The sequence below is a fragment of the Ambystoma mexicanum genome, chromosome 2p, assembly GCF_040938575.1.
Source record: "Ambystoma mexicanum isolate Mex_15411 chromosome 2p, UKY_AmexF1_1, whole genome shotgun sequence".
NCBI classification, from domain to species: Eukaryota; Metazoa; Chordata; class Amphibia; order Caudata; family Ambystomatidae; genus Ambystoma; species Ambystoma mexicanum.
This window is the reverse complement of record NC_090923.1, coordinates 419,918,791-419,943,874: the sequence shown is the minus strand read 5'-3', so window position 1 is coordinate 419,943,874 and position 25,084 is coordinate 419,918,791. Positions and strand designations below refer to the sequence as shown.

The 25,084-nt window shown below is 44.5% G+C and overlaps 1 protein-coding gene across 4 annotated transcripts in view; it reads left to right on the top strand.

Moving 5' to 3' along the window:
- The window catches only part of FLNB (filamin B), a 626,251-nt gene that overhangs the window by 233,154 nt on the left and 368,013 nt on the right, over positions 1-25,084 (top strand). For all 4 annotated transcript variants that reach the window (XM_069643780.1, XM_069643779.1, XM_069643783.1 and 1 more), the window contains exons 2-4: positions 8,676-8,924; positions 18,519-18,616; positions 21,797-21,944. In XM_069643780.1, coding sequence (XP_069499881.1) covers positions 8,676-8,924; positions 18,519-18,616; positions 21,797-21,944 — 495 coding nt within the window. The remainder of the gene's footprint in view (positions 1-8,675; positions 8,925-18,518; positions 18,617-21,796; positions 21,945-25,084) is intronic.

The window sequence follows — 25,084 nt, the reverse complement described above, 5'->3', positions numbered from 1 at the left end:
TCAGCCATACACAGATTAAATAATAAGTGCCTTTACGCATCCCTATTTCAGCCTGTCTTTAGTGGATATTTTCCCACAGATTCTCCACAGATTCTCCCCTGCATATCTAGTCTGACCCTTACAGCCGTGTTCCATGGACGCCATTTAGGGGTCGCCACAGGTCGCAACTGTGACCTCTGAGGCCTCCCTAGCGACCTCTGTGGTCTCCCTTGCAACCTCTAAAAAAAATTCTAAAAAATAAGAGATTCTTTTTTGTTTTTGTAATGCAAGCTCCTGGACTGTGGCCATCACCGTGTGGCTCTTTACTTATGGAGTGGCTGGCTTTCTTGTTCAGGCCCCTTAAAAAAAAAAAAGAACAATAATAAGAACAGGAGTGCCACAAGTCTAACACTTTCAGCACTGACCCTAAATAAGAAAGAATAGGAATACCACATAATGTGTCTTTCTGGAATTCTATATAATAATTGCTAGACTCATTAAATGTTTATTTCAGGCACACCTCAGGGGGTGAGTCACTGATTTATTCTGTTCTTAAATGCCTCAACTCAGCCTTTCATCCTTCTGAGGTCAATAAATGAGTACCAACACAGGTTGGGTGATATTGGGTGTATATTTTTTCTATATAAAGCACTTGAGCGTTAGTGCTATATAATAACACATTTTCATTTGGTCATGGGCGTCTGCTTGCATTCACAGTAATTAGGTAATATGGGCCTACACACACTGATCTTAACAATACATATGGCGATCCATTCTTGTATGAAATGTACATCACATTATAGTGATATCGTAACCATATTTTTCGTAGTGTACAATGCTATGTGATGCCACTTCCTGTTTTGTCAACAGGTGAAAGGTCGTGTTCCATCACTTTCCGCGATATCACTTCGGGGTGGGGTCAAATGACATCACTTCCTGTGATGTCATCATGGGTCAAGGGTTGTGTGATGTCACTTCCGCTACCCCAGGCATTTTGGTGAAATGACCTCCCTGCCGTGTTCTCATAAAATAGTTTTATGAAATTCAATAAGGTGCTATCAGTACTCCAACTGTGCAATTTTGCCCAAAGTCTGTCGATTGACTCTATCAAAGGCATTCAAGAAATTTATGAATGCCATTTATAGAATATTTTGGCGTTATTATAATTCCGTATTAGCTGCCGCGACTCCCAGATGTTATGGGCGGTGCCCATATTTTTCCTTAATCCAGTTTGCTGCTTAGGGAGATTTTTCTCATTTACCCACTTCCGTATTTTTTCAAGCTGGAAGTTACAGAATAGTTTGCCCAGGGCGTCCAGCATAGCCAGAAGTCTATAATTTTCTGGAGCGTCCCGGGCACCTTTCTTGTAAACTGGAATATGGATAGATTCACTCCAGGATTTCGGAATTATACTGCTTCTTAAAGTCTGTTTTAAAATTATTTGTTATTCCTACTAACGTATTGATCCCTTAACAATAGCTATGATCCAATTCAATGCTAGATCATAAAATGTCTTCTTATTGGAGCATTTAATCTTTCTCCTTTATCTCCTAAAGTAGCCACCCCATCTAAATTAAGCCTTATTAATGCATTGAGAGCAACTCCAGGAACTGTAATCTTGTCACTTTTTTTCTAAAATAAATTGATCTCTAAAAGCACAACCATGAAGCAGTTTAAATTTCATTTTCCTGTCTTGTTATTGCATAAATGCTGATGTTTTTTTTTTAATTAGAGGTCGAAGTTTTTGCCTCCGCAGCAAAGTGCAAAATGTACAATTTTCATATTTGCCACCAAGTCCAGAGAGCATAATAAAGGCATCCACTTTGACTTCTAACAATTGATTAGCTAGGCATCACTTTTTTCTTTTAGCAGATTTTTGGCATAATATACACTTTTATGGCCATAATTTCCTTTTGGTTGTTGAAACACTTTGAAATAAATGCCACCCTACACTGGAGTATGGTTGGAGTTGGTTTAATGCCGACAATCTAGCTGCCTGTGGCCTCCAGGAAATAGTAGTAGAATTCTTAGTTAATCCGTATGATAGTCTAGGGACAGCCCATAACGTCCATAATAATGACCCAAGGTTTTGTCCCACTAGTTCACTGTATCATAAAGCTTACTACCTCAAATGTGTTTGATCCATCATTAATGGAACATCTGTTCAAGGCAATGTACTTTTGTCAGGTATTGACCTGTAATTGCTCAACATGAAAGAGGTGTGGCAAATCCCATTTCATCGTCACTATTCATGAAGGGGAAGACACCCAAGATAGAACAAGGTATTCCCCAATCCGTTCCTCTTCTAATGAGACGGGGGGGGGGGGTAGGGGAGACCAACTGACCCATTAGAAGTTCTCAGGATCAGTACTGGGACTAAGAAGAGGTGTGGAAGTATAGAAGGCACCTCTATGAACCATAATGAGTGGTGTAATGGTTGCTTTATTTCCTATTGGCCCAGCAGTAGTTGAATAGAGGGGGGGCACCAGGAAGTGTTGTCAAGCCTTCCCTGGTGGAGCAAGGAGCAGGGCTGCTCTGCTGAAACAGAAGGGGCTGTGGACCAGTCTGCTTACCAGAGAAAGGGGGGGACCTTTGACTGCTGGCGAAGTGCTGAGTGCTGGGCGAAGCGTTGAGAATCGCACACTGAAGGACTTAACAAATGGTCAAGTCTTCCCTGGAGGAAATGGCAGCGAACAGAACAGAATGGGCTGCAGAAGAGGATCTTACTGAGGCTACAGAGGTGCTCCCAAGTGGTCCAAGGTGGAAGGGCTGTCCTGCTAGAAGGCGAAGCGGCAGTCTTTGTGGGCGAAGCCAGGGGACTTCACGGTCAAAAGAAGACATGCTTGATGCGAGGGATCACATGCTGCAGAGCTGCAGTAGCACATCGGAGAAGGGGAGAAGGGGAGAAGTCTGCAGAAGTAGAAAGACCCCGATACCGACCAAAGACTACTGGGAGGGACACCTTTGAAATGTATGTTGAGGCAGGAAAACCCTTCTTAGCATTACGGCTAGTGAGGCCTTTCCCCAACCATAATGATCAGTTGAATAAAAGTTTATAGCAATAAGAATGCCACCTGTGTCGGCCTCTCACTACTACACCCTTACAGAGTACATACCATTTCTTCTGAATAGCTGGTTGGACATATTACACTTTCCATAAAAAGGAAGTATATGCTACATACAAGCATTTGTTCCCACACCTCAGGCCAGACAACTGCCTTTTCTTTATTCCAATTTGGAGTTATTGTGGCATGCAGCCACCTGCCTGGCATACCAAGATTGAGTAACCATATTCTCAAAAACCTAACCTATCGCTCTAGCTAGTGCGAAAACCTTTAGTAGTGCTTCCCTGTGGAATTTGCTTTTCTCACTATTGTGAAGCTGAATCCACATAGCCTCTACTCTCCGCCCAGCCAATTCTTCAACTCTGGCTCTTCTTAGTTCTTGAAAGATCCTTTCAACATGACCAGAGGACATCCATCAATTTTTCAGATAAATATTTTGCTGAATTTCCAAACATTTGATTATGTCTTGACCCCATATCTCAGCTGCATATGCAACCACATGCAATACCTAACCCTGTTAGGTTATCAAACTAGTTTAGTGTGATGACACTTGATCTGTGCTTAATGTGAGATGTGCGAGGAGCCAGCAATGAGACGCGGACACACGGGATTCTGTTCATATTTATTTTAATTTAAGTCATTCACTGTCGAATGTTCTCAGTGTAAGTCCAGTGTTCTGCATTTGTGGGAAGAACATCATGAAGGGACTCCCCTTCACTGCAGCACAGAAATGAGTAGATTCATTGCTGTTTCTAAGGCATATTTTCTGAATTCTGGCCATTACCGTTTATTGAAACACAAAAGGGGTTGGAAAATGCTCTTCTGTCCCTATTATAAGAGGTATTTCCCTACCTAACGTGAAACTAAGGGTATGTCCGATGTAAAGATGTCCAAAGCAAAATGTCCTGTGTCCATAGTTCTATTCTGGCCCTCTCATTCTAACAAAATTAACTCAAAGGTGAAAAGGGTAATATCGTTGGCCTTGAAAGTGCACAAATGTTCAAGTTCAAAAGGAAAGGCGTAACGCAAACATAACATTTCCCAATGGATAAAGTTCTCAGTTTCAGGGGATTGTTCCCTTCTCTGATAATTCCTATTCTCTGTGCCTTTCACTTTTAGGGATATCGGTTTGCTTGAGTTCCTCTTGTTCAACAAAACTGGTGTGCATAACAACTTGGCTGTTAGATTTAATCTTGGGAGGATACCTGTGTACTCTCCTGCCACGTTTCCTATCCTCTTTATATGATTGAAATACAGAGTTTGGCTATTCTTGATGTATCCTTATCAGGACTCCCACATATGATATACTTTTCACTGTTCAACTGGACCCTGCCTGGCATACTCTCCTGCCAGTACTTTCTCATGGGAACAGACTTGCAACTTGAATCTGGCTGGTGTACTCTCCTGCCAGCGCTTTCTCATAGGCACACTGCGCACACTTGCAAATTTGACAGTCTCTTATATTTATTCTGTTCTGTCTCTCCAGGAGATATTGACTATATTGTTCTTTCTCATATGCTTCATTCACTTCCATTTGGCTTGGGTAGGCTTGCCAAAGTTCCTCAGTGTCCCTGCTTCCTTTGGGTGGACTTACTGGCTCTCACTAGCATACGTTGGATCTCCTGCAGCAGCTTTTCGGTGCCCTGTGTTTGCTCTCTGGGTACGCCGCCTCTGCTCTGTGGCTCATGCGAATCCCGCTCACTTGTCCTGGGCTTCTCTGGACTCAAGCAGCATGGAGGCTGCTGTTCGGTACCTGAGCACGCCAGGAGTTCTTTCTTCACCCTTCCCTGGCATCCCTGCAGTGTAGCATCTTTTGCAGTCTATTCTCCTCAGCCTCTTTGGTGAGGTGGTTGGCTCCACGGACCACGCACCAGCCCAGCAATCGCCTGTTCATCACTGAGAGAGTAAGACTTCTCAAGCCAGTGTCTTCTCTCGATCTCTCTCTGTCAGCTGTAACAGTAGCGGATTTAAACTTACAGCTTTCAGCTGTACTTCCCCCAGTGAGGGAGCCTCCAGCTTCCATCTGGCACCCTACTGGTGGCTAGGGTCCCCCCCCTTTTTAGGGGCCACATCGGTTCCCTGGGTTCCCCCAGTGCTCCCCGGTTTCCCCAGTTCTCCAAAGGCTGTTTGGGTGCAAGGGTTCCCCCTCCCCTCCTCTCCTCTGGAACAGCAGTCCAAGGCCCCTTCTTCCACAACAAACTACTCCTGCAGCCAGGTTCTCCGGGGGCGTGGAGGGGGTCTCTCACACTTCCTGAGTCTTTTCTTGCGTTTATACTGGCTCTGGCCAATAGGATTTGGGGAAAGACTAGACTGCTGTATATTGTTCTGGCAGGTAATCCTCATTCCTCCATGCTTCTCCCTCGTCACAGTACTGATCTTATAAATCGTATAACTCTCTTGTGAGTCATCGGAGATCTTTCTCGTCTCAGTACTGGAAAAGGGATCTTCATTACCTTTAAGGGGAATGGTAAGAGAAGTACAACTGATGAGTCCATTAGGGAAGGGATGCTTATTAGGGTTGTAGGAAGGGGCTCTAGAGTCCCTTGATTGGTGCAGATAACTCATCTCACCTAACGATGTTGTCATCCCCTTGAGGGTCGCCGCCCACACTAAATGTGATCATCCCTTAAATAGCCACCCCCAGGATCAGGGTCCGGTAATGGGCATACCCTGGGCACATGAGGTTACCTGGGGAAAAGAAGTGACATCTTCAGATTCATCACATATGCCATCACCTAATGCTGGTCATTGGCCCTTTAAATCTTCCAATATGTCATGCTAACAACACACCTGTGAAAGTGAATGAAATGGCAAGTTACTTCATTTATTTCATCAAATGAACTACAAAGCCATTCCTTTTATATGGATTGTTACCTGACAAAATTGGGCCAACATTTAAGTTGTGCATCAGGCAGAATGTATGAAAGGTTTTGAAAGACTTCTATTGGGTGATTCCAGTCTGTGCCATGATTGCTGTATTGTGAAAATAAAGTTGGATCGCAGAGCAGTCTGTTCATATTTATTTTAATTTAAGTCATTCACTGTCGAATGTTCTCAGTGTAAGTCCAGTGTTCTGCATTTGTGGGAAGAACATCATGAAGGGACTCCCCTTCACTGCAGCACAGAAATGAGTAGATTCATTGCTGTTTCTAAGGCATATTTTCTGAATGCAGGGTAGACGGGCCTCTATTATGTTACTCTTCTTTCATACTGTGCCAAATCACCACTGTAGTAGTTTCAGAGCACATGATCCTTGTCCGTAGCGTATTGTGCCCCTGCCCGGGATGCTCCAGCACTTAGTCTACCTGGGTGGCAAAACTGAGGCATGCAAGAGGAGAGAGTGGTAAGAGAAGGAGGATGTTTGATGGAAGTGGGCAAAGTGAAGTGCTTGTGTTTTGCTGTGGTTTTGAATAATTTGCATAAGAAGTATGTCCATGCTAAATGGCAATGGCTACACATCTGATCTTTGTGGAACACAACATGTTAGGGCTTAAAACCACACTCAAACGAGGCAAACAGATTGCAGATGTTCTACTGTCTAAAAAGAAAAAAAACAATGGGTATCCAGTGAAAATGCAGCCAACAAAAATGCCAGTGAAATATTTGTGGTGAAGATACCTCTGCAGTGAAAAAGTTGCCAAGCAAAAAGTAGACAATAAATGCAGCTGAAAAGTAGCCAAAAGTGTAGTGCTGCTAGGGTAATTGTTAGGGTTACAGACGGTTTAGGGGGCATGTGATTGCCTGCTTTAGGGTTAGGATCTGGGCTAGGTTAAGGATGGGAGTTCGAGTAAAGATGTTTGGCTAGTCATTATGTCAGGGTTAGTGTAGGGTTTATTGTAAGGCTAGGGCTAGTATAGAAATGGCTTAAGTGTTAAAGAAAGGGATGGGGTGGTTGGGGACAGCTGGTAATGTTGGCATAGGATAGGGGTTAGGATAATACTGGTGGTTAGGGTACAGTAAGCATCAGGGTAAGTGGGAGAGTTGCAGTTAGGGCGAGGATAGGTTGCTACTATAGTAGGGGTTTTGTTTGGGCAAGGGTCATATAATTTGTGGCCAGTTGGTGATGGGGCTGGAGATGGGTCCACTGTTCATTTTCTATTTATTCTGTACTGTGTAACTTGCAAATGAAATGCTCTAGCGTGTTATAAAGGGTTAGTGTTCTGTAAGAGTTCAGGGCAGAATAGCGATGCAATTAAGAGTTCAGGCAAGGTTTGCTAATGGACAGAGTACGGGTGATTGTGGAGGTTTCGTTAGAGGTTTGGGTCATATTTAGGGTTACAGCCTTGTACTTTTGTGTTTTTAAAAATAACTTTTTTGGTGACCTTATTACTGGAAATATTTTCCCACTTTGGATTGCTTGTGTTGAATGACTACATTTTTGAAAACTACTTTTTGCTGACTGTGTTTTCACATGACTACATTTTCCTGGGGACATTTTCACATAGAAACATGCAATGCTACTGAGGGAAGACTGGATCTTCTCATCAGGTTCATCCTGTTGAGTGAAGTGTAATAGTCCACAGTTTTGAATGGCGTTAAAGGTCCAAAAGTACCATTTGACCCTGTGGTATCTTTTTTTCTGATTCCAAATGACTATCATCTAGCACAGAGAGTAGTACTGACACCATTCTACTTGAAGACCATAAAACAGTGGCCCAGTTCCTTTGTGCTATGACTGGGCTTCTTTAAAAGCCCTGGGATCCAGTAATTCCACTAACCCTAGATAAAGACTCTTGGAGTGAGAGAGGGGTTTGGCTGCAGGAGAGGATTGTGTAAACAGTGGGTAGATTGAAGGAGCTACTTTAAATGGAGAACAGGTTTTGAGTGCACAGCCAAGGTACTGCTCTGTATCCAGAATGGTTTCTCGACCCATGACCTCGTGACAGTGATTCTGTTGGTGATGCTGAAGGGGGTGTAGCGGGGCCACTGTTCTGCTGCTGAGGAAGATTGATGTTACAAAGGTGTCACGTTTCTGGGGAAACTTGTAAATAACGCAGATGATTTTAGTTATTAGGACACTGTATACATGGGATAAAGCGTATTCTAGCCTTGAATGACTGGGAATTAACCAATGGACCGTCTACAGAAGTCGTCAGCATTGGAGCCCTTTTTACGTTGGATGGAAACAGTGACTGTGGCCTTTAATATCACGTGAAGCGTGGTTGAGGCATATGGGGTGGGTGTTGGGAGAAGTGGATTTAAGGTCCAGACGAGACCCTCTGTTGATGCCCTTAAATCTCATAATGCACAGTAATGCACAGTAATGCATGCGTAGCGCTTCATGGAGCCATCTTCATGCTCGAAGCAATGTAACCACCATTATTTCCAAAGTCAGCTGTTCTCAATTCATCGACCTCAGAAGAATGAAGGGCTGCGGGGGCCCTTCCAGGATTCCAACCTGTCTTCTGCAGAGTGAACACAAATGCCTGAGGCAAGCACTTAATTAGCTGAGCTACATTATTAGTAGAATTTCATACAAGATGTTTGTGCCGCAGAGGGCACCCTTTCTGATCTGTGCAATCAACTCTGAATGGTGTTGGATGTTGATACCCTATGCATGATATCACTGTTTTAATCGTCCGTTATGGGCCGATCTCTGTACTAAGAATTGGACTTCCTTCTTTTTTTCAGACAGCAAAGCCATTGTGGATGGAAACCTAAAGCTGATCCTGGGCATGATCTGGACCCTCATCCTGCATTACTCCATCTCGATGCCCGTCTGGGAAGATGAAGGCGACGAAGACGCCAAGAAGCAGACCCCGAAACAAAGACTCCTGGGGTGGATTCAGAACAAAATCCCAGACATGCCCATCACCAACTTCAGTCACAACTGGCACGATGGCAAAGCTCTGGGTGCCCTGGTGGACAGCTGTGCTCCAGGTGAGTTTTTAAAAAAAAACTTTGGAAAGGTGCCTTTCTATCTTCCACCCATCCTCTGCCCTGGTCCTTTTGTTCTCTCCTGATCTCCATACACACGTTTACCTTTTCACGGAGTACCACCTACGGTTGGGTGATATTGTATGTGAAGCGCTTGGACGCAAGCGCTTTATAAATAACACATCCTTAACTGGTGCCGTGCGCTTACCCGGGATGCAATGCTCTTTTTAAAGGCCGGGTTGAAAGGCCAATATTTTGTAACAAGGAAGTCTTTCCATTCTAAACGTTTAGCGGATTGATTTTCAGGACAGTAACAGTCCCCTACTCTGCATTACCCACGCATGATTTAAAAGAGAATACAGAATACGTTGCTCTTATGTGTAGCTCTCCCTTACTTCCAGTACCTTTTGAGCCTGCACAGTATTTATATACAGGGAGGAAGGGCTAGGAAATAAAGTCCATCCGGCTCTATTCTGCCTCACCTCTTGCACACCTTGCTGTCCCCTAAATTCGAGGCTTTCCCCAATTTAAGTAGAATTAATGCATTCTACTTTTAATTTGGTTTTTGCCCCTTAGTGCTTGGGGGGCTAACAATTCTCCCCCTCTCCCTCTCCCTCTCTCTTTCTCCTGCTCGCCTTCTCCCCCTCTCTCCCTCCTACTTAACAACATCTCAGTTTTAAATCTTTAGATATTGAGTTCCACTGTTCCAGAATGTTGTACTTACTACTTTTGATATTTGGGAGAAAAGGGGAGTTTTAAGGAGTAAAACGTAGATTCCATTATCTACTTTATTTGTAAATGAATACATTATATTTGTTATTTTAAACCCGCTATGTTTTTGTTGCACTTCATTAGAATTCAGTAATTTCTGTATTTTATCTTCAAGTCTATCCTAAGATCAGAAACGCATTTAAACCCATCAATTGATGCCAGTGATCTGAGCACGTCCGTAGAGTATTGGAGCTGGCATTAACGGGGAAGATACCTGCATACTGTGACTCCTTATTTTATTTTCATGGCGATATTAGATTTTAGGTAACATAATGGACAGGTATTTATTGATCTTGATCTTTGGGGAGCACCATTTGTCCGATCTTCACTGGGCCACTGTCCACTTCCTTAGTTGATGTGCCTCTCTCCAACTTGATCAGTCCTATTTCACAATGCACCACTCTGCGTATAATCTCTGAGGCAGTGAGACCTTACACAGGGCACCTTGTCTTTCTCTGGAACCAGTTGCCTGAGGCATTTTCTCAAAAGATTATGTAAGACCAGTTGTGCATTGTGGCAAGCCTTGCCAGGTGGTATTGCACCTTTGCCAGGTCAGTGGCCACAGTTCGAGTTGTTTCTTGCGTAGGCTTATCTGGGAACGTAGACCTCATTTCCCACTCTCTGTAAATTGGTAAACAGTCTTTCTTTACAGGCTCTGGGAGCCTGGGCTTCATTTCCCAGTATGCAGTCTTGACTAGTTCAGGCTCCACCCTTGAGGTTCTGGAAATGTGAATCTTAGTTCCCAGTATGCAATGTTCTACACTTGAATGGGTTTCCCACGCTACCTCTCCCTCATAGGTATTGAAAGTATGGACTTAAGTGTATGAACCTTGAATTGTGGGGAATTAAGTACTTTGACCTCATGGATGCACCTCAGATGCTTTGGGAATGTAGACTTCCATTCCGACAAAGCAACTTTTATAAACTTTAATAATGTCTCTACACATGCTCTCCCCGGGAGATATTGGGAAAATCTACTCCATTTCCCCAGGCCATTCTTAACACACTTGGTCACGTGGGCGTCAGGGCCACCTCTTGGAGCTGGCCTTCCTGGTGGCTGCTTCTCAGCATCTTGTTTTGCTTTCCAATGTTCTAGTCCATGCTGGACTTGCTGCCTCTTTCTCTCCTCAGTTGGGCATCGGGTTCATGTTCCAGTATCTCTTGCTCTGCTTCGCAAAGTGGGACGCTCGGCATCTGTTGTCATAAACTGCAATAAGCTCCCTCTTGAGCTGCTGAGTCTCTGCTTGTATCTCCTTGTGTTGGATTCCCTCCTCCCTGCATAAGCTCAATGACAGTCTTTATGGGTGCATGTCTCTCTCTGACTGTCCTACTCTTGGATGCCTAAGACACCTACTTCTTGCCAACACATCACATTGTGTTATGCCCCAGTACATCGTCTTACTCACTTTTTCTGTCTAAGGAATTGGCAAGAGCTTCGCTTCTTTTGCTCTGCTCAGCAAACACCCTACTTTAGCTTTACATCAATTGCATGCAACTCAGCAGCTTCTGGCATTTGCTGGACTGCACCTCCTCCTGCCAGCAAGCACCTCTTCTCGGGGTCCTATCCCTTTTCTTCTCAGCATGGTGATAATGACTGATAAAAGACTCTGGCCAATGGTATACAGCCCCAGCGGGCACTTCACCATGCAAATAATGAGTTGGGGAACACATTCCCCCTACATTTATCTATGTCTTCTAATTGAGTGGGGACTTGTTTTAGTTGACACACATCTGTAAAAAGAAAAAAAAACATCCGCGGGGGCAACCTTACTGCCCTCTGCAAATTACCCTCTTTGAATTCTAAGCTGGCTGCCCAACTTCCCACCGTGGCCTTCCTCCTTGGTGCCTCAGAGGTAACTCTGGACTACAGGGCTTCTCCTTTCTCTTCATAGAAGAGTCTGCCTCACGACTATCTTTAAAATCACATCCTTGAAGCTTCACAATATGCTTGTGCCTCTACCTTTCTCACACACCCAGTGGGCTTAGAGTGCATTTCTGGTTCAATATTCCTCCTCCTACTAAAGTCTTTTTCTGCCCACTAATTTGTTAGCTCTTTTTTTACCACCACCTCCTCTCCGTTTTTTGTGGTCCCTCCTCCAACCTCACAAGCCTCAGCCTTCCCCTCATCAGATTTTCCTTCTACCTCCTGACCCTTTTTTCATCTGCTTCACACATCTCATCATCCTGTTCCTCTACTCCTCCGTTCCTCCTCCTCTTAATCCTCTGTCCTACCTGTCACTCCCAGTCTCCTCTCCTGCACCAGCCTCTCCTTTCACAAACGGCTGTGAACATTGTTCCTTTTCCTCCTCAAGGATTCCCTGGGTTTGTTTTTTACCTCTGTTGCCTCCTCCTGGACTGGGCATTCCTTGATGGTCTAGATATGTCTCGTACACATTTCTACAAAGGTATTGTCCGGTTCCACATTGACTGCTCATCTCAAATGATGTTTCTGTGAAAACGTAGGCTTCTCGTGATGTGTAGACCAAGGTTTCAAAGTCCAGGCCCACCATCTTGAACGCACACATAGAGGTGCAAAGCTATGCTCTGCTCCCCAAGGAATGCCACAGTCCCCCAAGCAACTTCCCAGCAGTATAACTTCACCTGTGCGGTGAGCTCTGTGGTAGCTTTTTCTTCTGGGTTCCTCATTCTATGCAAGGATTGCACACCCCTTGAGCCCTGAATTAAAAGAATTGTAAAAGTAATAGGTCGGTTGCCCTTTGAGAAAGTCCCTGCGATTAATTCTCGAAGGGTTGGATATTTTTGATTGACATTCGTGACATTGTCCTACCACCTGACCCAGATGCTGAGGGGGTGACTAGCGGTTATACCCCACACCACCCTTTGTTCCTGCATCATGTAGACAATGGTGGCACCCAGGCCCCATGATTACCCTCCCCATCCCCCCAATCTCCCTCTGGTCAAGCAGGGGACATGATACCCAGGAGGAACCCTTTGCACCGTTGCCTGCATGACCATCTTCAGGTTGGATTTCACCAAGGCGGACGCACATGGATAGTTTTAGTGGTATCCATGGCAGTGGATGATAGCAGGTGGCTGCTGGATGTCAAACCCCTGATTTCATTACATTGATCAGCTGAATTACACACCCTAAATCTAAAGAAAACCTCCTTGATAGCTTACAATACTCTGGCTTTTATATGGGTAACCTCTTTCCTGTTGCACAAGTACAAGTTGGTTGCCTCGTCTTTACTCGAGTGACTTTCATATGGGAGTGTCGCTGGGTTCTACTCTATCGCCGCCGAGTTAAGGATTAGGCTTATTGTTTTGTGACATCCTGATTGTCCTCTGACAGGGTGTCTTGCAGGGGGCTGAAACCAAGTTACAGCAAATTGGAGGTACTTCTTTTAAGGCATGACTCAATACTAGGTCCATGCCTGAACTGAATATATAAAGCTTGCTTTCCAACTTGAATACAACAACTCTCCAAAGAACTACAAATGAGCTCATCAAATTATTGACATTTCTTTATAACTTTGCTGTCTTTGACGGATGTAGTTCTTGGATATGTCTTTTTCAGACCGAGTTACCTGTGGTGCAGGCGTTTGTCTCTGCTCGACGGAATCACTGCAACGCAGTGTGCTTCCGCATCTCATAATGCAACTTAAAGGCTAGACTGCAAAGCATCCAAAAGGCATTGGCCCTCATTCTCTGAGGGTCATCTTAGGGAAGGGACCATGTCACCCTGGCGCTCTGCTTCCTGCTTTGGCAGCCAGTAAGTGTGCATGTTCAATGTAGGGTCCTTTCCTCAAGATACCAGGCTTTTCATAGTTTTAGTTCAAACTTTCGAGTGACAAGATAGCTCGCAATTAACTATCAAGACCATTGAATGATTGTAATAATAGTTGACATCAAATTCCAGTATTCATTTTTTCTTCATTGGGGGGGGGGTGGGAGGAGGGAGGATTGTGCATTTTGACCTCGAGCACCTAATTCAGGAACTCTCATCCGGATCAATATCTAGAAATATTGTTGATCACTTAAAAACCATCAAGTCCTAGTTGTTTCCTTCCACTTGAGTATATAAAGTTTCAGGTGTTGGCCCTATATAGTATTATAGCACTAAAATACTCTTCCTGTATAAATATCAATAATAACACAGCTCAGAACTTCCGCTAATAGGTTTTCTCTTGTATGTCTTATCAGCATTTTGTGGATCAGGCCTGTGTGACATCGAAAATACTTGTCAAAATGACACTCGGTATTGCAGATACATGTAGTAGAGACTTGTATGCATATCTGCTTAAAGCGTAGGTCAGCGCTAACACGTGTATTGTATTTTTCAGCGCTTAAAATTGATCTTAAGCTGTCCCAAACAACAATCTTTTGCTTTTATAGCTGGACTATTTTTAGGGTTTCTTGCAAGTGATTGCTGGGCGTATTTCTCCAGTGATAAAACAGTTTGAGAGTTACAACTGACCTTACGAGCAGGGCTTAATTTTCAATTAGTGACCTGAGCATTGGTTAGCAGCCCCCATGTAAGCATTGTTACTGTGTGTGCTGGCAGCCATCTTCGATAAGTATCTGGGTTTGGAAAGTTGGCTGTCAGCCAATCAACGTGCTACGCTTCTGGACATTAAGCACAGGTTTTGTTTATATCCCAGGCTAGCATTCTTACCTTGCACGCGCCACTGGTGTTTCTCACCATCTGTCCTCTTCCGCCTTCACCTGTGCCATCTTCGATGTTTCGTGTTGGTTTTTTTCTTTTGCATTTCTCGATTCAATGAGCCCGTGCAAAAAAGTGAGGAGGGCATACTGGGTGTCTTTGTTTATGGGCCCAGGGCTTTAAGACCGCACCGGGATTAGCCAAGGCATAGCCCAGGATATGTCAGAAAAGCTTTTTGGAGACGGCATACTCCTGGGCCTCTCTAAAGTCCCCTGGTAGCGCCAGCAGATCAGGCTGCTAGAAGCCAAGGCATTTCTTTCTAAAGCCTGAAGCTCTCGCTTACACGCAGATCTTCAGGCTTTAGAAAAAAGTCCCTGCCGTGTACCCACCTCACCTTTTCTTCCTTGATTGTGGCGCCAACCCCACCATGCATTTCTTTAACAGATGAAGAGATCATCACCAGTGGGGACCTGAGCAGGGGTAGAGGGGATGGCACGCTGACGCCCCTCCCTCTCCTCCCTAAAGGTTCTTTTGGGAGCCTGACTGGGACTTTTGTCATTGGGACATCTCTCCCGTTCGGCACCTCAATGAGGGTGCCCAACGGGAAAGGTGTCCCGCTGACAAGACAATGTGTGCTGAGCAATTTCTGCTCGGCACGCTCATTGTCCTAGCATGAGGACACCTTACCCTTTCCGAATGGGAGTGGTGTCCCGCTGCCAGGACAATGTCCCAAGGAGCTAATGTGACTGATGGGAGGGAGGGCGGGTATTAGCAGGGACTTTTGTCCCTTTTGAAATGTGCATGGGAGTGGGTGATCAGCAGCGAGAACGGTGCATAATGCTGTAGGCTTTATGAAATAACCACTATGGCTTGGGTAACAAGGGGATTTGTTAAGCTAACATTAATCTGTATGATGCTATTGTGACTTTGCATGCAGGATGGGGAGAATAAAACTACAGCCATCTCCTTATTGCTCAATATATTTCTATGTTGATGTATATAGTGTAAAGTTAATTATGAAAGGTTAGTTTCTTATGTAATGTGCTTTGCTTCCAAGGGACTGCTATAAATAAAGTATTATTTAAGCACAGGAAATGCAAAGGGAAACCTTAATAAATATCTATATCAACTAAACCTGTGAAGATGAGCTCTGTTGCTTAAATAAAAAATAAAATAAAGCCTCACTATAGACTTTCTCCATATGTAACAATAGTATAGTTTAGGTATTTTGCACCACTAAGTTATTTGCCACTTGGCTTACTTATGGCCGGTTATTGGCTTATTCTCAAGTGGCTTCCATGGTGCCTCCGAGTATCAAAGACTGATGATACTCCTTGCGATGTCCTTTTCTGTGAAGTCATTTCTGTTGGTGCAATTCTTATGCAAATTAGGAGGTTTGTATGTATTTTGCCCAAGAGTGCCTGGACAGAGCTTCCCTCAAAGCCTGGACAGAGCAGCTCTAATAGATGAATTTCTTGCATCTGTAATAATTCTTCCATTTTATTTTTTGTTGAAATGCCATCTACCACTAATGTTACCAAAAAGGTAGATTGGGGCCAGGGGTGGGTGGTGTGTGAGCGTGAATTAGCCCATATAGAATTGCACACACTGCATTTGGGGGGGGGAAAGTAGCAGGACCTTTTTCGTGACTCGCCCTCTCACCCCCCCCCCCCCCTCCCACTCTTGCAATGCTGGATACTCCCCTGATCATCACCCCTTCTCACAGGTATTCCTTTAAGTAAGAGATGCAGAGAGGGTGAGAATCCCTTCATCTTACTTAAAAGCAGTGGTGGATGGTGAATTTTTTTAAGTGCAGTGTCGTAACTGTTTCTCCCAGATATGGCATACCGAGCATAGTGAGGGAGCCCAAACCAATCAAGGGGGTTTCGGGACAGTTCTCCCACCCGAGAAATATTTTTAAACAATTGATTAAAATGGTGCATTTTAGAGCAAAGCTGCCAAACAGTTTGCAATTGGTTTTGTAGAGTAAATCATGAAAAAATCCAATAGTCACCAACAGTGCACAGGAACATGTCTCCAACACATTTCCATGATGCCTCTTGCCCAAAATATTTGCCAGTATGCTGACTCCACCATTATACCCTAGTGTTCCCTTATAAGAACATACTCATGTTTGCTTTGTACATATGCTAGTAATGATACTATAGGAAAACATGTCCATGTTTGTTCTGCCAGTATCCCCACATAAGAACATACTGCAGTTGGCCTTACCTTTAAAAATACATCCCACATTATGAAAACATGTCCAAATTGGCTGCATTAAAATGCCAGTCTAGCTACATGACATTTATCATGCTTGCTTTATTATCCATGCCCAGTAGAAAATGCAATGCCCGCTCCCTGGTGCGCCAGTGCCTCACTCAGACACAATCACATTAATTATGAATATGATTGTGTGAGTGTGAGGGGCTAGAGGTCCAGGGAGCAGATGTGTCAGATGCTGGGGGTCCAAAAGTACAGCCATTGCATTTCTTACTGGGCATAGATGCCCAATAGATACTACCATTCCCACCCTTTGTGTGTGTGCTAGGTTCTGGGGTTTCCCAGGCATGGAATGTTTTAGTGGGCATCTATCATAGATGTTCATATATGAATGGCATGCCTTCCCCCTGGTCCCTCTAGTACCTCACATGCACAGATAATCAATTGGGTGTGCATGCAAGGTGCTGGAGTGTTTAGGGGGCAGGCATACCATTGCATGTGAAGCGCTAGGAATCCAGTGGACTGGGCTGGCATTCTCTTCTGGGCATACCCAGTAAAAAAATGCCATGCCTGCCCCACTGGAACCCCCAGCTCCTCACACATGCACACAATCAATGTGATAATGTGTGTATGCCAGGCTCTGGTGGCCCAGAGGACGGGCATATTTTTTTACTAGACATGTATAATATATGTCCAGTAAAAAATACTGTCCCTGGGCCGCACAGCGCATCAGAAGAACTGATTTTGGCTGGTGGGGAGGGGTTTGTGCAACAACGGCATTTGACACACACACACCGACACACACAAGCACTCAATCGTTCACACGAGCACCCATCATACACTCACTCACAACACAAACATACCCTTATCCATACACATAATTAAATAGAAAATTAACATAACCTTACCTTCTACCCTGGTCCTTAAGTTTCCTCCCAGCACTCCAGCTCCTGCATAGCATGGACAGGAATCTTCCTGCACGTGCCTGTTCATGGGTGATGAGACGCAGCAGGTGGCACTTAATTAAGCCGCACCGCTGTGAGAGTCCAGATACAAACCTAGGTTGGTTTCAGGTAGAACTGGATTGAAAACCTAGGGGAGGTGAAGTACAACATAACCCCAGAGTAGAAACCGAGGTGAAATCAAAGGAGCGTACATGACAGAAAAAGCTGGAACATGGAGGTATTCAAAAGTGTGGTTCTGAAAAATACCCACCCTTAAGCATGCCCACTTCACCCCCACCCTTAAGCATGCCCGCGGCTCACCCCACCCTTAAGCACACCCGCTCCCCCCCCACGCGTAAGCATGTCCACTTCTTCCCCACGCATAAACATGACCACTTCGCCTCCCACCTTTGAGCATGCCCACTTCTCCACACCCATAAGCATGCCCACTTCTCCCCTAACCATGAGCATGCCCGCTTCACACTCCACCCATAAGCATGTACACTTCTCCCCAGAACTTGTCGGGAGGAAAGCTCAGGGGCAACATGCTCGCCTTGGAAGCAAGACGACACGAGCACCACAGGTTTGATCCCCGGGTCTGCGCTTAGAAACCTCTGGGTATTAAGCGCGTTATGAATGTCCTATCATATCATGCCCACTTCTCCCCCATCCATAAGCATGCCTACTTCTCCCCCACTCCTAAGCATGCGCACGTCTCCCTCCCTCTGTACTGGGTCTGAGATGCTTCCCCATAGGGATGTGGTGAGTGCACGGGAATGCATGCTTGCACGTGGGGTGCCCATACAGGTGGAGGTGATGGGGAAAGTGCATGGCATTGCAAACGTTCTGAAATAAAGTTGCATTTCTCTCTGCTACTCGATTTGAAGTGGTTTGCTCTGCATGACGGTGCACTCTTCACACTAGTAATCGCTTGCTCACCCTCTTGTGTATCTAGTTGTGCCTTATTCTCTAAACGGAATGCCAACAAGGAAGCAAAGTAGAGCAAGTTTAAGTGTTTGTTCTTTCTGTCTCTAGGTCTGTGTCCTGATTGGGAGTCCTGGGATTCGCAGAAGCCTGTTGATAATGCCCGAGAAGCCATGCAGCAAGCCGATGACTGGTTGGGCGTGCCCCAGGTAGGACGGGACGGTGGGCAAAACCAGGTCGCCGTGGGTCTGTCTGCTTCCATAGGCCTGTTGAAATCATGTGGATCTTCCTAATACATTAAATGCTGCAAAGATCAATTCACCGAGTGCATGCGAAGAGCAAGGCAGAGTTTCATGGTTTCCTTTCTATTGATTTTACCTGCCTTTTTGTAGTGTTCATTTATTTTAGTTGTCCGAGTGCAACCACAGACCCAGTGCAGTTCTGATACATAGTCTGGCAGGGACAGGCGGGCATTCCTAGGGCAGCTGCACCCCTGTCGTGCATTTAGGAATACGCGTTGCATATGGGGATTCCTCCGTGTGGCAGCAGATGCCAACAGACAGGGTCTTGGGACTGGTGGGACAGGCACGCCTAGGATGCCACAGGCCCCTTGCTGGCTGGCGGCCCCTTGAGGGGTTTTGACTGGTCTGCACTCAGTGTTTGCTTGATTATGAATGCGATACCTACACACTGCATCATCGTGACTTCATGAACATATGTTTCACAGTTCCAGGGTACTTACTTCTTTTGTTGAGATTGCGAAAAGGAGACGTTGAGTAAATCTACTGGGATTAGTGGCTGTAGCCTCCATTGTACACACAGATCTCTGCAGTCGCGTTATTAGTCCGCTGAGCTGTTTTAAGGGCTTGGTCTTTCTCGCCTATTCTAGCGCCTGGACGCCCACAACCAGAGAGCTATTACAATTGTTGGCCGTATTTAGGCCGTTTATGCTTATAGAACTATTTCAATGAACCACATTTTTTTAAACAAGAAAATCTTTTTATTTAAGAGATGTTTTATTGAGAACCAAAACACATAGACATAAAACAATGGAATCCCTGCCAGAGGAAGAACCCCTCCCCTGTGCACGACCCTTACCTCCTGTTTGTTTACTTTTTTACAGGGTCCATCACACATTCATCAAGTCGTTTAGAGTAGCCCCTTGCTCAAATTGAGGAATAATGGGCTCATAATGCCCTCATACCAAACCTCCTCTTTAATGGCTGCTACACAAGAGAGGGCTTCCTGGCCTGAAAGCACCAACGTGCTCTTCCCGCCTGGGTTGTCTCGGCCCCCGCTATTTGTTCCAGGCAGTCTTCATGACATGGTTACTGTAACTGGAGTCCAGAAGGATGGAGGGAAACGTGAATGAAGGAAGCCCTCAACAGAGCTCTTTAAGTTGCCTTACCCCTCCTAAACACCAACCCGAGCAGAGAAACCCCTTATCTTCTTGTGTTTAAAATTAATTTCACATTTTCTTAGTTTAAACATTTTAGCAAATACGAGTACAGCAAAAAAGAAAGATCTACAAATCAGGACATATATTGAATAAGCAGGTCATGAGACCATCAAAACAATACCCACTCCCCCCAAAGCCAGACCCAATGAATAAGAGTTCACCTCGCTTCTTTTTACCCCAGTTTTTCAAAAACTTGTTCGGCAGTCCCAAGGCTTACATACCCTTCTTCCCAGTGACATAGAGACATCCGCATCCTCTTGTGGTCCTGCCCTGATGTGTCCTCCAGGCGTTCTAGTCTGAGGTCTGCCTCCACAATGTTCTGGTCTGCACATCTGCCAATTTGTTTGTTGTCCTTCCATTTCCATAATTGAACGTTTTGCAGTCTTCCATCGGTGTCCACCATTGGCATGGCTGTCTTCATTGCTTACCCATGTGTCTTGTCCATCTTGACTGCCACCATAGATGATTTATTTTACGTATTTGTTTATACCGCGCCGTAAACCCGTAATTGTGCATTCCTGCCTACCAAAAACCGGGACCACTGCAGTTTCCAATGGAAACCTAATCTTGAGAAAGGGGGGGTCAGAGCACCAAAAAACAGGACGTCTGGTCACCCGAGTTCAAAGCATAGTCACGACTTTCCCAATAAAATGCATATTAATCTGCAATGTGGTGACACGCGTGAAGTGCAAATGTTACGCATATGAAAGCCTTGTGGGTTGATGCACGAGCTGAAGAGAACTGGTCCCACGTTGTGGAAGATAAAATGAGCGGGGTAAACTCGCCCACTGCTATTGCAACATTTAGATATGTCAATAATTTCCATTGATTCAGTGCTGGATATATAAAAAAACTAAGATCCCCCGTGCAGAGTTTTTATTTCGCATGTGGGCTGGTGCACGACCCTAGAATCCACTGGTAAATAGTACATGAGGTATCCTGTGTTTTTTTTTTTTTCTCATAGTGAGGGTCGACGTTTTTGTAGGTGGGGTGTCTAATGGGTGCTCACAAGAATGGTTAAGTGACAACAAGAACTCACTTTTGACTTTATGTCCTCACTAGTAAAACAGGGGCTCGTTTCAAATGTGAGAGACCTTGTGAGGACGTCACATGTATATATTCATAGTGAGGCATTTGCGTGTGATTTAGTGTGTCCTTCTGTCCTTCCTTCCAACTTGGGCAAGCTTATGAATGTGAGTGGATGCCACGTGGGAAAGGGACTGTGAATGTGGGATAGCCCCAGATCTGAACGCAGACGCAGCGATGCACACACACCCCACCTGAAGAGAATACAGAAGTTTAGCGCCTCGCTTCCAGACCGTGAGGCCAATTAACCAACCCGCTAACAATTTCACCCCTCTGCATACACCTCTCAAACTCGAAATAAACACAACCACAAGCCTACAACACAACAATATGCACAAACGTTACTACACTGCAATAACAAAACAAACCTCACATAGACCCGCACAACAGCACACGACGACTACTCACTGTAAAACACCCCAAGCCCAGCCAATGGACGTCCGGGCCGAGGCTGCCAACAGGCCATCACTGCTCTCTTGCACTTTTCCAGCTTATTCCCACTAACTCACCTCCCACCCCTCTCTTTTTCAGAGCCGTCAGAGCACCAGGGGACCACTCCAGTGGTGGTAGTGCGCGGTACAAATATCCTTTAACATTAACATTCTGTGGATGTTATTGTGTGTGTGTGTCTTTCTGACTGTGTGTGTGTGTGTCTCTGTGTGCCTTTGTGGACAAAAAAGGTAAGAACCGTGTTAAAGACTGAGTTGTACGATGCTCTGCCCGCACTTGTTTCTCTCCTCCTTTGCCTTTTCTAAGGAAATAGTGTTGTGTGGTACATTGGAACACATATGTATATGTGCAAACACATGTTTGATCATGATCGCCCATGCACTATGTCTTTCAGGTCATTACCCCGGAAGAGATTATTCACCCGGATGTGGATGAGCATTCAGTGATGACCTACCTCTCACAGTTCCCCAAAGCCAAATTGAAACCGGGAGCACCTCTTAAACCCAAACTCAATCCAAAGAAGGCCAGAGCATATGGGCGCGGTAAGGACGCGTGCACCTCTCTGCAAGGGGGTCTCATGGTTCTTTGTTATTGTGCGTGGAGATCTAGTTTAGGCAGCATTCCAAGTGCCAGCAGAGGCACGGTAGGGGCGTGTCAATCATGCTAAGAAATGTGTGGCATACAGCCAAGAAGGCCCTCCTATCATGCAAACTTGCATCCAAGCACATGAGCGCACACACACCTTTTTAGTTTTAAATGCATATTTGGGAAAGGATGGCGAAGTGAATTTCTGTGTTCATTGTTCTCAATGGCTGTTTTATGGGGATGGGGGCTCTGTGTGGCAGACCAGTGTGCACAGATTTGTAAACGGTTCCAAATAGAGGCCATGCTGATCGATAATGTGCCCATTCATTGAGTTTCAGATATTGATATAATGAGGAAGGATGATGACCTTAAAGAGTTGGAGGGTGTATTTGAGCATTTCCCGCAGGGACCAGAGAGGGCCAACTTCCTGTCGAGCGAGATGCATGCACTCTGCTCGCCGGAAGTCAGTGTAGGTCTTTAAGTGCGGGGGAGACCTGGTGAAATCTATGGAGTCTGCGCAGTAGATGAGCACCTGTGTTCTTTAGCTTCTGCAGACTGTTTCAGACCAAGATAAGTGAAATCCACATCCTGAGCCAGGACTCAAACGCAGGGTATCCAAAACACCCATTTTATTTTACTCAAATACTTGGCCTTGGCCTAAAAAGATAACATGGCATTTCACAGAAGGTCTATGTGCACTTCGGATGAAGACCTCTCGGATTGTCCAGAAAAGATAATTATCAAGAGCTGTCCTTTGTGTGTTGAGAGTTTAAAAACGTGAAACCTGTTTTACCCAAGGTTGCATTGCCTTCATAAGGAAATTATTGTATACATTCCAATTGTATTTATTTATTAATAATGTGATAGTTTATAAGTTAACTTTACATATTTTTATAAAAAAACACATCAAATCAGCTCATAATACATCTAACTTATTATCACAAATTTCAAGTAAAATATATTTAAAAAAATATATACAATTACATTTAAAACATCAAATATAATGGTGATATTTTCATTACTCAAATACACGGTGTGCTACATAAGAATAACTTACAATGTGTTGACAGATAAGTATGCAGTGCTTATAAAGTCTTAATAGCTCTAGAATAACAGATATAGAGCTTGAAATTCTCAGTTTAGCATCCCGGCACCTCTTCATTTTCCATTAATGTTATTCATATCCGATAGACTGATTGAGCTTAAACATAATACTCTCTCTCTCTCTCTCTCTCTCTCTCTCTCTCTCTCTCTCTCTCTCTCTCTGTAATCTCACCTAGCAATGTCACCAATGATTGGCTCTGATCTAAAAGCAAACAATATATCAATTTCTCGGGCCAGCCAATGATTGACCAAGCAGCAATGTAATCCAAATGTCTTAAATGATATTCCTAGGAGATTTTCGATTTTCAACCAGATATTATACATTGCAATGAGTACCTTTAATATTTTCGAATTGATGTTATGGTACCAAAAGATAGGTTCCCTTATGGATTCCAGGTCATGCACATATACACATTGACATAACCGCAGAAACGGTGCTGAGCCTCCCCGTGGCAGGGCCTTGCTTTTTGGCTCAGTTTTCAAATGGGAAGCGTGTATTTACTTAGAGGTGCCCCTGAAGAAGTAAATCTCATCTACTCTGCTGGCACCTGATGCCTTCTCTTGTTTCGTGATACTTGACCGTTTTAGGAAATCCTTGAATCTCCACATTCTAACGTGAAATTTAATGTATCGGATTTTCATACTCTGCCTCATTAGATGGACAGGATCTCTGTTTTCACAGCGGCAGAGAGAACACACAGCTGCACATGTGTACCTCTGCTGCACAGGGCTTTTACCGCTGCTCTTAACCTGTCTGGTAGAGAATAAAGCATGACTACCTCAAGATGACTGAAGCTCACCGGTCGCTAACAGAGTTGAACCTGGTGTGCTGATAATCTTCAATAAAGCGAGAATGGTTACATTTGCCTCATATCAGTGGCCTAATTTAGCGCTTTCCAGGTCAGACACGACAGAGGTCTAGGATTTGGAGACTTGTTATGTTATACATTTTTACAGCACTCGCTATGGCCTGTAAATTCCTCTTGACCTTACTGATAGCTCGGGAAAATTAAGATCATGTTGTTTTCTGCTGATTGTTTTATCCTGAATGGAGCCATAGGGTGAATCGTCTGATTCCCACAATGTTGGCGAATATTGCAAATATGTCTTCTGTAGGAAGAACAGGTTTTTGTCATGAAAGGCCTTTTGTGTAGTTTACATTGTCCTGTAGAAGAGGGAGATCTTGATAAGACGCAAATGGATGCTTTGATGGGGGGCATTCATATCTCTGCCCCAGCAAAACTGAGGTATCGGGTAATATTATCTCCACCAATAATATTGCCGTACATATGGTCGTCGGGAACAGCCATAGGCGATATTTTTGGTGGGGATAATTTATGGGGTAAATGGGTGGGGGAGTTGCGGGGGTGTCTCCCGCTCCCTTTAAAAATATATGGGAGTTGCATGGGTGTCCCCCGCAGGTTCCATGGGGTAATATCGCTGCAAAAATATGGCGAAATTTTTGTATGGCGATATTTTTGCAGGGATATTATCACATGGAACCAAAACTGACCTACGAGAACAAAGGAGACGGAGACGGAACTACCTGGAGGCCCTACAGGAAGAGAGCTGCAACATCCTCTACCAGCCTTTGGGCCCGGCCTTGGACTAAGCGACTTCAGACTCTGAGAATGTCAGACCTGTCCCTTTTTTGTAGCTGGTATTTGTTTGGCTTTTCAGAGGAACAAATCATATAATGCAGATGTTGAGATGGCGAATGGTGTCTTGGGATTAAGAACATGTTTATGATAGGATAGGAAGTACCATGGCAAGCTCTGGTGTTTTAAAAGTAACATATATATATGGGTCACTGACAGTGCCCACTTTGGCAGAATATGGAAGAAATTGCTTTGCAGCAACAGAATTTTGTTGCAATCAGCAAATTGAACAGTAGAAGCGCAGATTTTGAAAATCGGCGTACTGCTTTAGTCATTATATAGCATAGGAATTTACTCTCTTCAATCTGTATGATAGTTATTCCCTGGTGGCTAGG